Source organism: Plectropomus leopardus, chromosome 1, assembly GCF_026936395.1.
Source record: "Plectropomus leopardus strain MGB_pleo_1.0 chromosome 1, ASM2693639v1, whole genome shotgun sequence".
NCBI lineage: Eukaryota > Metazoa > Chordata > Actinopteri > Perciformes > Serranidae > Plectropomus > Plectropomus leopardus.
This window is the reverse complement of record NC_142176.1, coordinates 984,869-999,428: the sequence shown is the minus strand read 5'-3', so window position 1 is coordinate 999,428 and position 14,560 is coordinate 984,869. Positions and strand designations below refer to the sequence as shown.

General features: G+C 41.3%; 1 protein-coding gene across 10 annotated transcripts in view; it reads left to right on the top strand.

Moving 5' to 3' along the window:
* kifc3 (kinesin family member C3) overlaps positions 1-14,560 on the top strand; it is a 67,307-nt gene that overhangs the window by 14,058 nt on the left and 38,689 nt on the right. For 2 of the 10 annotated variants that reach the window (XM_088075369.1, XM_088075321.1), the window contains exon 1: positions 6,639-8,751. The exons of 1 other annotated variant lie outside the window; for it this stretch is intronic. In XM_088075369.1, the coding sequence (XP_087931495.1) occupies positions 8,485-8,751 (267 nt within the window). In that variant the 5' untranslated portion in view covers positions 6,639-8,484. Of the gene's footprint in view, positions 1-6,637; positions 8,752-13,012; positions 13,317-13,385; positions 13,643-14,560 lie in introns of those variants that run through there. 7 more of the 10 variants (XM_088075473.1, XM_088075432.1, XM_088075287.1 and 4 more) reach the window with 6 other exon arrangements.

The window sequence follows — 14,560 nt, the reverse complement described above, 5'->3', positions numbered from 1 at the left end:
TCTCTGTCTGTCTGTCTCTGTCTCTCTCTCTGTCTCTGTGTGTGTGTGTGTGTGTGTGTGTGTGTCTCTGTGTGTATGTGTGTGTGTGTGTGTGTGTGTGTGTGTGTGTGTGTGTGTAGTTTGTATTTTAAAAAAACAAAACAACAAAACTTTTACGCAGAAGTGCAAATGTTGTCTCTCTCTCAAATTCAAATCAGCTTCAATGGAACAAATGTTGGTTACATTGTTGCCAAATCAAGATAACAGATTATTATTTAGATTATTAAATTTACATTACTGTCTTTGTCTCTGTCTGTCTCTGTCTCTGTCTCTGTCCCTGTGTCATGTTGTAAAGCTGCACTGAGTTCAGGTGGAAAATCTGAACACACTCTTTGCACATTCAGACTTGTATCTCGACAGCTCTTTGTGTGTTTCTGTGCATGTGTGTGTGTTTCTGTGCACGTATGAGTGTGTGTTTCTGTGCACGTATGAGTGTGTGTTTCTGTGCACGTGTGTGTGTTGTGTGATCTCTCCAGGCTGCACTGATTCATGATTGTTTGGCCAAAAACTGACATCTAGAGAAACGTTTCTGATTAATTTAGAGGAAGGCACGTTACAAAGCGGACGTTGTTGCAGGATGCCGGAGTATTTATTAGGGGTGCACGATAACTATCGGGCCGATAATTATCGGGCCGATAACAGGAAATTATGACGTAATTCTGATAAGTCCGATATCATGATGAAAAGCCCCGATAACATATATATTTTAGTCAGCACGGCAGTGCCTCGCTCCCACTATGAGACCCGAATGGCCTGCAGCGAATGCTGCGTTCACGTGATGTCGGCATAATCAGAAAATCTCTATCTCACTGGGAAAAATCAAGAATACCCCCTCATATCAGAAAACAACTTGTTAACTCGGTCATAATTTTGGTAGTTGCTGACTTAAATTGATATCCGCACTATTTTTCCACGTTACACATAAAAAATAGAAATATGAACTTAAAAAGGTCGAAAGAACGACTAGCAAACGAGGGAACGGGGGAATTTACGTTACACCTTGAATGCAGCATGCAGCAGCGTGCTTACGAAAACAAAGAACATGGCGTCGATTGTGTGGGACTTCTTCAAAGTTTCCGAAGAAGACAGTTCGCTGGTTACTTGTAATAAATGTTCCAATCGAGTTCCACGAGGAGGGAGAACTAGCACTAATACTTCAAACCTGATCAGCCACCTGAAACATAACCACCGCTTCAACGGAGTTTGGAAAGCGTATGAGGACGCCCGGGCTGCTAAAGACGCTAACGTTAGCAACTTAAACTTAGACACATCGGCGAGGCTTTCGAAAAATCCAAGAGGTTTTCCAAAGATGACCCACGGGCTAAGGCTATTGAAGATTTAATCATGGACATGACGGCGCTTGATGACCAGCCCTTCACCCTGGTCGAGGACAGAGGCTTTTCCCGTCTGATTAATCACTTGGAGCCACGGTTTACGGCCGAGCCGCCGCTACTTTTCTGATGTGTGCCTTCCAGCTAAGTATGATGCGATTGCCAAATGTATTCACACTTTGATTGATAACAACGTGAAAGACGTGAGCTTTACCATGGATATATGGACTTGTGATGTCAGCCCTGTAAGCATGAGTCTGACCGCGCAGTGGATAAATACAGACTTTAAAACGTACAGAGCGGTGTTGCACTCCCAGGAGCTGCCCGGATCACACACAGGTATAATGATTCAACAGACTTTTGAAGCTATGCGACAGCGGTGGAATATTAAGAAGGAGATGGTGCATGTTGTCTTACGAGATAATGCTCGTAATATGGAAAAGGCAATGAATGAGGCCCTCCCTATTTTTGGTTTTGTTCATAGTATTGATTTCATGATCTTAGGTATATGTGTGTGTTATCGGTTATCGGTATCGGCCTTTAGGAGCTGAAAGTTATCGGTTATCGGTATCGGTTTTAAAAAACAGTTATCGTGCATCCCTAGTATTTATTATCTCCACCGGTTTGATTTGAACCCTTCAGGGACTGTTTGCAGCATTTTAGGCACTTTTCATTCTTCTTTTTTCAGAATCTCAGCTGTGTTCATGCATGTGTTCGTGGCATACGTTTTGGACAGATTGTGTCTTTTTTTGTTTAATGCATGAAAGTTTACCACAGTTCATTCACACACCCTACCCACATTGGCAAAAAGGCCCAGAATTGGTCCTTGAGGAACCCCATATGTAATTAATTTAGTGCGTTTATTGTATTTTATGCTGAATAGCATTAACCCTTTAGGGACTGTTAACTGCATTTTACACATTTTTTTCCATCCTTCCTGTTGTGATAATTGTGTGTGTGTTGATGCATGTGTCCTAAATGTAGTCCAGATTGTGTATTTGAGTGTAATCAGTGAATTTGAGGCTCAGCTCCTACAATAAGTCTAAAATACACTGTGGAAACTAAATAGTTACATTCAGACTGTTCAGGTCCAAAAATGCTCCATTGAAACCCATTCAAACTGACATTTTTGATCCCACAGCCATCAGAGCAGAAAAACAGGACTTGTATTATTTCTGGGTGTCATTCTGGGCTTTTGACTCTGAATTTGTCATTTTGACTATTTTCCACCTGATGAGGTCATTTTGACCATATTCGAAGAATATTGAAAATAATTCATGTTTTGTGGTGTTTTTTGTTTTTTTTTTATCTTAAAACATAGTGGCATCATGACAAAAACCTGGCGTTTAAATGTTTAAATTCTGAAAATTAATGAATATTTGATACTTATGATTAGGACTGATGTTGGTCAAAAAAAAAAACTCAGTGAAACAGAAAATCATATAAATGTATAATATTTTTATGGCCTGGTTTTAAAAGCTTGTTTTGTTTGCAGAGCGTATGAGTGTGAATATTTGACACTGCACAAAAAACAACAATGTATAAAAATCTGCTGCTAATTATTGAATTATCTCAGACTGTCAACATAAAAAAAATCCTTTTTTTCATCTAAAAACATAGTGGTATCACAACAAAAACCTGCCATTTAAAGGGTTAAAATTTTAAAAAACACCAAAAATATTTTATATTTATGAAAACAACTAAATGAAAGTAGAAGAATATATAAATGTATAAAAAATGTATATATAAAGTAAACAGAAATAAAAATTAAAAGTTATATTCACTTCTTCAAGACAGTTTCCAAGATAATTTTAAGCGAGATCAACTCCTCAGATTTTACAGTGAGGTTATGAGAGTTATGGATTAAATATTCATAAAAAATAATTCAGAAATAATAATTTTTAATTCATAAAAAGCACTTTTTTCCTCAGATTATGTTTATTGGCTTTCTTTGATAATTTGAAGTAAACAGAACAACATCCCAAAACCCATCTCTCCCACCGACAGCAACATCTCAGCAAAGGCCAAAACCCAGACCAACATGCATCAGTTGTAAGTAAGTAAGTAAATAAGTAAATAAATAAAATAATAATAGTAATAATAATAATAATAATAATAATAATAATAGATACATCATCAAAAGTACATTCAAGTGATCATTTAAAAAATTCTTCTTTTGTTTAGAAAAAAAAACATTTGTGCAAATTGTAGTGAGAGGAAGACGAGCCTTTAAATGAGCTGCACAAACAGTCTGATATGAGCGACACTGAACAGACCATAATAACACGCTTTCAATCTGAAATACACACACACACACACACACACACACACACACACACACACACACACACAGCCCTGTAGATGAACTCCATCTGAAACGTGACTCCTTCAGTGTTTTCGAGTTTCCTCGGAGTCGTATCACTCTGATCTGAGGACTGACCCACATTTATCTCCGTGTCACACATTAACGGGACTCGGCCCATGTTTACTTTCTCTGGAACTTTTTATTGTTGAATTCTTTATCGGTTACAGTTTGACAGAGTCGGCAGAGTTATTAATGACAGACTGATGGAGCTGAAAGTGGATGAACTCTGCGTCTCTCAGCCTCCGCTCTGCTCTGTGAATCTCGGCGTATTTACTCGTTTTTCTTTGCTGAGTTTGTTTCTGCAGCTGCGTGCACGTTCATGCTGTTGACAGTTGCATTTTGGGACATCGGTATCCCTACATCAGTGATACTCAACCTACAGCCCGCTTGCCAAATCTGGGCCCTGATAAGGTGCCTGGTGGCCTCTCAACTAGGGCGATGAAACGATAACGATATCAATTTTAATATAACTTTTCCTCGTTTGAAATGTGAGACGTAGTCGATAGAACACATTCCAGCCACGTTTTGACAGACAACACGAACAGCCAATGATAATAAGAACAGCGCCGCAGAGAACCAAATGCAGTGAAGGACTTTGACTGTCGAACAGCTGAGTGTTTGACAGCCACAGCGCTGAAGACACATTTGCAGAGGTGGAAAGTGACTTCTTTAGACTTAAGTTTCAGACTTAATCAGACTTTGGAGAAAAATGAAATATTTAAATATATAAATATAAATATTTAATAAATATTTAAACCAAAATTAACCTGATGATATCTTCATATCTCACTCAGGAGTCAAAGGGAACCTTTAAGCTCGACAGAAATAGTGATTTGATGTCTATCATGATATATATCGATATCGACTGATACGAAAAAAAATTTCGCCCAGCCCTACCGTCAACCATTTTCTAATTCACAATAATAATAAGGTGAGTGACATTATGAATTGTTTTTGTACTTCTAGTACTACTTATTTTCATTTTGCGAAAGTGGCCCCAAAAAAAAGCAGGTCGAGTGTCTCTGCCCCTCAGCTTCAATAAAACCTTCTCAGAGATCCTTGAAAACTCTTGAAGAACTCTCAGGACTGTTTCCAGGACTTTCGTGGCGTGTTAAAGCTGGTCAGAGGCCCGGGGCCCCTGGGCCCCCCGTGTCCTCACTGTGAATGGGAGTTAAATGTGTGAGGCATCTGATTGGTGACAGTTTGACTCGGTTTCTTGCTGCGACCCCGCCCCCCTCGTTAGGGTCCTGAAAGCGGTCGGTGGACTGGAAACGTCCTCTTTTGTTGCAGTGGGACAGTTTCCAGAAACAGTCGCGGCTCTGTTTGATAGTCCGGATCACCTCTGTGACGTGCCGTGAGGAGCTGCTTCCTGATTCAGACTGTCAGCTCCCAGCGAGTCCAGATCAGGGGCCCCGAGTCCGTCACGTGTGCAGGTCGAGGTTTCTAGGGCGCTGAACAACCGGGTCACTTCTTAACGTCCACAGCGAGTCCTTCACTCAGCGCTGAAAACTTCTTTTAGCTAAAATACGGAGACTTTACGTCCCCTGTCTGCTGGAGCTTTGTTAAATCTTCACAAAGACACATTTCCCCAAAAAAACTCGGTACAGAAACATTTTCTGACTCTTGGCGGCGAGTTCATCTTATTTTAGAGCTTTTTTTCTATTTGGCCGTAGAAACTAAACTGAACTCAAACAATAGCAGCTGAGTATCTATTTATGTATTTATTTACTTCTTTATTAGAGTTATCTGACACCTTTTTATTCACTTTTTATTTATTTAATACTTCTGTGCGCACGGCCCCGAAGAGCTGCCGTCACCACAGAAGCAAAATGTGACTCGTGTTTACAGGCGACAGGGTGGAGCTGCTGCTGCGGGCCGCCGTCGTTGTTGTTGTCGTTGTCGTTGTCGTTGTCGTTGTTGTTGTTGTCGTTGTCGTTGTCGTTGTCGTTGTCGTTGTTGTTTCAGGCACATGCTCAGGTCTAAAACATTAAGTGTTTTTTTCCTGCAGAGAATTTTGAGGGAGAAAATCATCTTTTCGGAGCATTTTTGGTGCATCTTTGCATTGATTTGATTCCCGATCAGACACTCCGGGAAGAATTGATCATCTTGTTGAAATGGACTTTAAAACTGTTTTGAAAAGCAAAATTATGGAATTGTGCTTTGAAAATTTTCTGCAACTTATAAAATATAATAATTAAGAGAAAATATATAATTAAGAGAATCATAAAGTCAATTCCCCTTTTTTTCAGTTTGCAGGACATTTGACAATTTGCTCATTACATTTTTTTCCGTGTCGCTCCAGGTGTAAAAGTATTGAAATTAAGCGATTATTCGCAAATTTTTAAAAAATAATTGTTTTACAGCCCTAATTTTTAAAAATTTGCAAATGCAGAAAAAAATCAATACAAAAAAACAAAACAAATAAAAGCATCAGCCGATGTAAGAAAACTCCAGTACAAGTAAACAAATAAAACTGTAACTTTAATCAGCTTATTTCTGTGATTGGAAAATAATCAATGAAACAAAAGTCTTATATGAAAAACTGTGCAATTATTAAATATGAGTGAAATCTGCTGCAGAAATGAAACTTTTACGTAAATGCATGTTGAAGTATCAGGATGTTACATCATCAGAGAGCGTCCTCTGCAGAGTTTTATCCTGCAGCCACAACAGATGGTCTGAGGACGGGGAGGGGGGACGCAGGGGGAGGGGGGACGCAGGGCCAGAGAGGTGCGCGCGCTCTCTCTCTCTCTCTCTCTCTCTCTCTCTCTCTCTCTCTCTCTCGGCGTGATGGAGGTGAAGACTCGACCTGCATCAGCGTTAATCTGCTGTCAGAGGATAACGAGACGAGACGCTGAACCTCTTTACGGTTTCACCTCCGGACCGACCCGGACCCCCTGCTCGTCCAATCAGAGCTGACGGACCGTCCGGAGGACAGAGACGGACCGGACAAACATGGAGGAAAAGTTGAGACTCAACAATTGATTTGGATTTCAGTCTGCAGCGTCTCGTTCTCTCGTTCTGGCATCATCTCCTGATTTTATTATTTTTTATTTTTTAGAAATATTAAAAGTTTCTGTGTCACTGCTGAAGTACGGCACAACTTTGGAGTGAATTTATCAATTTTTATTTCACTTTTACCAAATAAAATTTGTTTGATTCGTCATTCAGGGAAACTTTTTCAGTAAAATAGAGTTGTGTTTTTATTTTTTTATTTTTGCAGAACAGCTCTGCGTCCACAGCTAGAGGCTGCTTTTTTTCTTTTGTCCTCTTTTGTATAGTTTTTAATTACATTGCAGAAACTCGTATCCGAGCAGAAAATCATGGTGCAGCTTTCGAGTCTGAGCTCAGATTGCAAATTTTCTTTCCATTTTTACATTTAAAATTTTGATTTGTGATGCAGGGAAACTTTTTCAAGCACAGATAAAACCAGTTTTTTTTTTTGTTTTTGCAGCACAGCTCTGCATCTTCACCAAATTCTTCTTTGGGATTTTGTCTCTTACTTTCTTTCTGCTGGCGACTTCCCATTTAAATCAAATGGTTGTGTTTTTAGTCAAAATCTGACTTTAAAAAACCAAACAAACAATTTTTTAACAGTTTTTTAAAATTCAAACAAAAATCTAAATACAGCCACAGAAAGTTTTGTCGCTGTGATTTTTTTTCTTCAGACAAACAGGTTAAATTTATTTCCTCTTTTGTTTCTTTTTTTGATGAAACACTGCAGATTAGACTCCTACTGCTGATTTCCCTGCTTCAATCTCTGTTTTTAGTTAAACAAAAATCAAAAATTTCCTGTGAATTATTAGTTTTTTTCTGTCTTTGTGTGACACAAAACTGATCTGCCCATCTTACTCAAAGAGAGTCCACTTTTGAAAGTTTTTCCTGCTCCTCTTTAATTTCTTTTAAAGAATCTAATTGCAATTAACATGAAAACAGATTTTTTGTTTTTTTTGTGAATCAGCAGATTATTCTCTGTCTCTGTTTGCTGATTTTAGTGAGTTTTTAGTCAAAGAAAAATCAAAATCTACTTTAAATTATTATTTTTTTCTGTGTGACTCAAAACTGCCCATCTAGCTAAAAAAGTACACTTTTGCAAGTTTCTCCTGCACCTATAATCGTTCTTTTAATACAAAACGGCAGCTCATTCTCTGTCTGCTGACTTCTGCTTCAAACTGTGCTTTTTTAAAAGTCAAACAAAAATCTAAATTTAGTCCAAATTATTAGTTTTTTTCCCTCTTTTTTCCGTGAAACTGCAAACTCGTCTGTGAATAAGTCAGACAGCGATGTGTTTGTGAGGCGGCAGCTGAGAGTTGGAGGGTTAAACGGACATGAAGACGTGTGCACAGAGCGCTCTGAGTCCACTCTGAGTCTTGAGTTTCGGTGAGAAACTGAAGCTGGCGGCTCTGGTTACCTGTCAGATAACGCAGGACGGGACAAGGTCCGCAGGTTTTTATCAGCTCTGCGGAGACGAGCTGTGGACTGTGAGGGGCGGATCCTGTGCAGAGGTGAAGCAGGTGAGATATAAAAGCAGAGAGAGAGAGAGCGGATTAAACAAACTGACAGAGCAGCAGATTAAACAGCTGATGAGCTTCGGTCAGATCGCAGCTGCGGATTCTTCAGATGAATATCGAGGATGTAAACACCTGCCGGCTCTCACCTGGACGCATGGAGCTCAACACCCACCCACAGTAACCTGAGACGTCTCCTGGAGGTCACCTGAGGGACCTGAGGGACCTGAGGGACGCGGTCATGTACGTCCTGTGCACGCTGGCGGTCCTGACCCTCCACAGCCTCCTCAGGAGCTGGAGCAACAAGGCGCTGGAGGCCCGAGGACGCTCCGAGGACGCAGGTCGGAGAGGTCGTCCACAGGATGGAGGCGTCCCAGAGCGGCGGGGGGCGTCCAGGTGTCCGACGGTGGAGCGCAGAGGAGTGAGGAGCTGCAGGGCTGATGGGAAGAGGAGGCGAGGAGGGGGAGGGGGTGAGCGTCACGTCCCGGACTGCAGGAGGCGCGTGCAGGTGAGCAGATGGAGATCAGGTTCAGACCAAAGAGTTTCTGTTTTTCCGAAAACTTCAAAAACAACAGTGAGGAATGTGAGCGAGAAAAGTTTGACTCGAGTACAGATTTACAGTACTTTTACTTTATTTAGGTATTTTCATTTAATAATGATACTAAAATTAATTTGTCTAGCACCTTTCAGCCTGCTTTAATAACGTGCTGAGTGCTTCACATTAAAGACATAAAGACAATAAACATAATAAATCCTGCATGTAAAAATGAAATCAGATCAGAGCAGCTTCACATGGATGAGACCCACTAAACAACATTAGTAAAAGTACGATTCAAAATAAGGATAAAAATCGAATGCACAGAATGAATAAAAACCCACTGAGATAATATTGATGAAAATAAAGTTAAAATAGAGAAAATACAACATTTTAAAGGGGATGCAGTAGTGCCAAAGTGCAGTGTTCATGCGAGTTTTTACCTCTGCCATCATTTTATATCGTAAAACTTCAGCTAACAGCCGGGCTTTTATTTGCTTCAATCATTGACCACAACAGGCTTAAATTTAGGACCGGCGTTCGTGTGGGACGGACTTTTATTTCCTTTAAAACTGTTGCTCAGCAAAGATGGAAATACAATCAGATTATTCTTCCTTTTGTTGCTCAGCACCTTCTTCCCTTCCTTTTTGAAAAAATAGATAAATAAAATAAAGCCAGTTTGCTTGTATTTCAAAGGGTTAAATGCAGGATTTTAACTTGTACTGGAGTATTTTTACAGTGCTGTATTGCTTCTACTTTCATAAATGATCTTAATACTTAATTCTGTCCTGGTAAAAACAAGAAATGTCTTCTGCTCGGCTGATGACGCAGTGTGTCGAACTTTTGTAAACTCAATGTGGTCGTGGCTGAGAGGTAGAGCGGGTCGTCCTCTAACCGTACAGTCAGTGGTTCGATCCCCGGCTCCTCCAGTCAACATACCGGGGCAAAATACCGAACCCCAAATTGCTCCCGATGCTGCGTCATTAGAGTGTGTGAAGGGTCAAAAACTGAGCGGCAGGTGGCAGCGTGTACGGTGGCCTCGGTGAACGTGTGTGTGAATGTGACTCGTAGTGTGAAAAGTGCTTTGAGTGGTCAGAAAGACTAGAGAAGCATTATACATGTCGTCCATTTACCGTTTATGATCAGATGAGACGATAAACGTTATCAGATCTGAGCGCAGCCGTAAACCAAACACTAAAACTTTAAACATTAAACTTTACTGGAGCTTGATTTATTTTATGCTGCGTAGAATCCTGCGCTCTGATTGGCCGACAGCTGTTCACACAGTTCAGGTCAACAGCTGAACGACCGCTTTGAAAGCTCATTTATCTCCCTTTAATTTTCGACAGACGTTTAGTTTATTATAATGTGGTTTTTGTTGTTTCTTTGTACACAAAGAAAACTACCTTTGCTATTATTCATCATCAAAACATTTTTTATTCGGGGAAAATTTTCTGAGCTCTTTTACAGCAGCTCCCAAATTCACATTCAGTGGGCTGAAGGATGTATACCACATGATAGCAATAAACTAAAAAACCCAAATAACTATCAGCAATGGCTGTCTAAAGTCATAAATTTCCCAAAAAAGGCTTAAAAAGTTAAAGAACAAATAACTGAAAAAACAAACAGTTAAAAGATGAAAATGAAAACAATAAATAAGGAAAATATCTGTGAAAAACTAAAACAGGAGAGCGTTCAGTGCGCACGCTTCTGCTCACATTTCATTTGGTGCACAGAAAACCCCAAAAGTTCACTCGCAGAGCTCAGTGCTGATCTGACGGGATCAAATTTTGGCACAAACGTCCTTTTGGACTCAGCGATGCGCTGATCAGAATTTGTTGGTCGAAGGTCACTGTGACCTAAAAAAACGTTGTTTTTATCCATAACTCGAGAATTCATTCGCCAGTTGTGACAAAATTTCACTCAAACGTCTAACAGGATAAAATGACAAACTTCTGACATTTTTATCCAAGAGGTCAAAGGTCATCTGTGACATCATCACGTTTTAGCGTCGTGTCTCCGGAGCGGAGCTGGAGACGTTTGGGCCGAACTGATGACATCAATCTGTAAACTGAGCCGATGGATCCTCTGTGTGTGAAGCGTTCGTGTTACAGAGCAGAAGCTGGACTGCTGCACGGATCTCATATCGCCGAAACGTCTTTGTTTTTTATCAGTGAAGAAGGTCTCGGTCTCTTCCTCCGTCTTCACATACAGACTCGTGTTTTTCAGAGCGTCATGTGACTTTGTTGCACTTCTTCTTCTCTGGGTTTAATGGCGGTTGGTGTCCATAAAGTCTCATTACTGCCACCTGCTGTTACACATTTGAGCTTTAAAAGCCAAAAAAAGTTTTTCTATTAATGTTTCGCGAAATATGTTTTTTGTCGAATTGTTGGAAATACCGCCTCACGGTAACTTTCCTGCGATAAACGGGAGTTTTTCAAAATTGACGCGTTTCCATCAGACGGATTTTGTATTCCTAATTTCAATTTGTGTAATTTGAAGGTTAATAGAAATCTGCCGTCTGACTCTGATATTACTGCACCTGGTCACAGTGTGTGTGTGTGTGTGTGTCTCTGTGTGTGTGTGTGTGTGTGTGTGTGTGTGTGTCTGTGTGTGTGTCTGTGTGTGTGTGTGTGTGTGTGTGTGTGTGTGTGTGTGTGTGTGTGTGTGTGTGTGTGTGTCTGTGTGTGTGTGTGTGTGTGTGTGTGTCTGTCTGTGTGTGTGTGTGTGTCTGTGTGTGTGTGTCTGTGTGTGTGTGTGTGTGTGTGTGTGTCTGTCTGTGTGTGTGTGTGTCTGTGTGTGTGTGTGTGTGTGTCTGTGTGTGTGTGTGTGTGTGTGTGTGTGTGTGTGTCTGTGTGTGTGTGTGTGTGTGTGTGTGTGTGTGTGTGTGTGTGTGTGTGTGTGTGTGTGTGTGTGTATGTGTGTGTGTGTGTTTTCTGCGTGCTCTGGTTAATGTCGGTATGTTCCAGTTAGATCTGCTGATTGTCGCCGTGACGTTTCCCGTGTTTCTGATCACATGACGTGAAACCGTTAATGTCTGAAATCCTGCTGCACGCGGCGGCGCTGTGGGTCGAGCCTCCGTCAGTCAGATCAGATCAGCAGTTATGTAACAACACATCCATCATCTGATGATGATAATCTGAAAGCTGAGCCCCACACACACACACACAGACACACACACAGACACACACAGACAGTCACACACACACACACACACACACACACACACACACACACACACACACACACACACACAGTCACACAGTCACACAGTCACACACACACACACTGAAATCTGCTTCATGAATGACATCAGGCTCAAACTCTCTGCAGGTTCATCAAACGTCTTTCAATCACTGTTTCGGTAACATTTCACCTTTTAAAATGTAAATGTTTTAATTTGAACGTAAACGTTTCATCTGAATTCAGCATTTATTATTTTTGTGGATAAATTCACACATTTTTTCCTCCTTGAGTGACTTCAGCAGAAGACTGAACACGTGGCCTCCAAACCTGGAGGCATATCACCAAAAGCTTTAAATGAAAAGAAAATTCACAATAAATATTGGAGAAAAAGAAAATGGCAAAATAATTAGAAAAATAAAAATCAAAATTTTTTAAAGAAGAAAAAAATTGCCAAACATTTTAAATAAAAGGAAATGGCAAAACATTTTTAAAGAATCGAAACATCGCCCTGCAAAAGTAATTAAAGAAAATAAAAAATTCTTCCAGATTTAAAAAAAAAATGATATGAAGAAGAAGAAATCACCAATAATTTGGCAGAAATTCTTTTAAAAAAAGAAAATGCCTAAAACTTTGAAAGAAAACATGCCTTCAAAACCTGCCAGCTAACTGCATAAAACATTTTTTAAAGAACAAGAAAAGGCCAAAAAAAAAGAAAATTATTAGAAATGTTAGAATAAATCTGTAATGGAACAACAAACATTTTATACATATATGATTAATTCAAAATCATCGCTGTTTGCATCTCGAGAGTCAGTGATGTTTTTGTTTTTCCTCTTTTTACTATGTGTGTGCGTGATACACACGCACGCACACACACAGACACACATAGATACACACAGACACACATACAGACACAGACACACACACAGATACACACACACACACACAGACACAAACGCACACACACGCACACACACACACACGCACACACACACACACACACGCACACTCTCTCTCTCTCGGGGCTGTTGAATATTTCAGTCGGGGGGAGGAGCGGCTCCTCACGCTTCAGTTGAGGCTGAAATATTTATCCGCTGACGGGGAGGAGGAGGAGGGGCGGAGCCAGAGGAGGTGTGATGCTGCTGTGCTGTTGCTAGGGGAACAGAGAGGGAGGAAGCTGTGTGTGTGTGTGTGTGCATATGTGTGTGTGTGTGTGTGTGTGTGTGTGTGTGTGTTTTGAGGGGGTCGACGGGTGACACTGATCGCGCTCTCTGTGTGTGTGTGTGTGTGTGGAGCTGCAGAGAGGACGAGGATGCAGCGATGATGCGGACGGCGAGGCCGCAGGGAGGGAGGTAAGGACTGGGACAGTGGGACACAAAGAGGGAGAGACGGGGGGACAGACAGGAGGAGGACAGACATGTTGGACGGAGCAGCAGGGTGGTGGGTGAGGTGGAGGTCTGGCTGTAACCTGATGCGGAGGCTTGTGTTTCCAGCGATGACCTGAATCTGCGTCGTGTGTTCGGAGGACGGCAGCATGAGGCTTTATTTTCAGTTTGATGTCTCCGTCTGTGTGGACGTCCTCACTGATAATCCTCCTTTTGTCTGCTAACGTTTTCTCTCTGTGGGATCGTCACTGCGTCTCACGTGTGCAGCGAATGTCTGCGGCTCTCCGAAACAGGTTCGTTCCCAAAAAAAGACAGATTTTATCCTTTAATACCGTCCGTCTCTAAAGGAGGTGCTGCATGTTGGGATTTTGCTGTCCGACTAGTCTCACAGCAGAAAAGACCCCAGAACAGGTGCAGACAGAGGACACAAGACGCAGAACCCAGGATGACGGATGCAAGACACAGGAGATATGACGCAGGACACAGGACGCAGGACACAGGACGCAGGAGACAGGACGCAGGAGACAAGACATAATACACAAGGCACAGGAGACACAGAAGACATAAGAGACAGGACACAAGATGCAGGAGACAAGACATAATACACAAGGCACAGAAGACACAGAAGACATAAGAGACAGGACATAAGATGCAGGAGACAAGACATAATACATAAGGCACAGAAGACACAGAAGACATAAGAGACAGGACATAAGATGCAGGAGACAAGACATAATACGCAAGGCACAGAAGACACAGGAGACACAGTTACAGGTGCAGGAGAAGGACAAAAAGCAGCGTGCAAAGGAAAGTGAAGGGCAGAAATTTTCAAGCTCCAAAAGTGTTCATTGATGCAGCATTAATACAACATTAATACAACATTAATACAACATTAATACAACATTTCGGGTGCTGACAGAGCAGCAGCGCGGGTTTCATTTCCTCTTCCTGTCAAAGCAGGTGGAGGCGGAGCCTGTTTTTACCTGCAGCAGGTCTCACTGTGTCCTCAGCCTAAAAGTGGGTCAAAGTGTGTGTGTGTGTGTGTGTGTGTGTGTGTGTGTTTTTGTGTGTTTGTGTTTGTGTGTGTGTGTGTGTGTGTTTGTGTGTTTGTGTGTGTGTGTGTGTGTGTGTGTGTGTGTGTGTGTGCTTGTGTGTGTGTGTGTGTGTGTGTGTGCAAACTAAAGCTGCATGAATGATTTTTGATTCACATC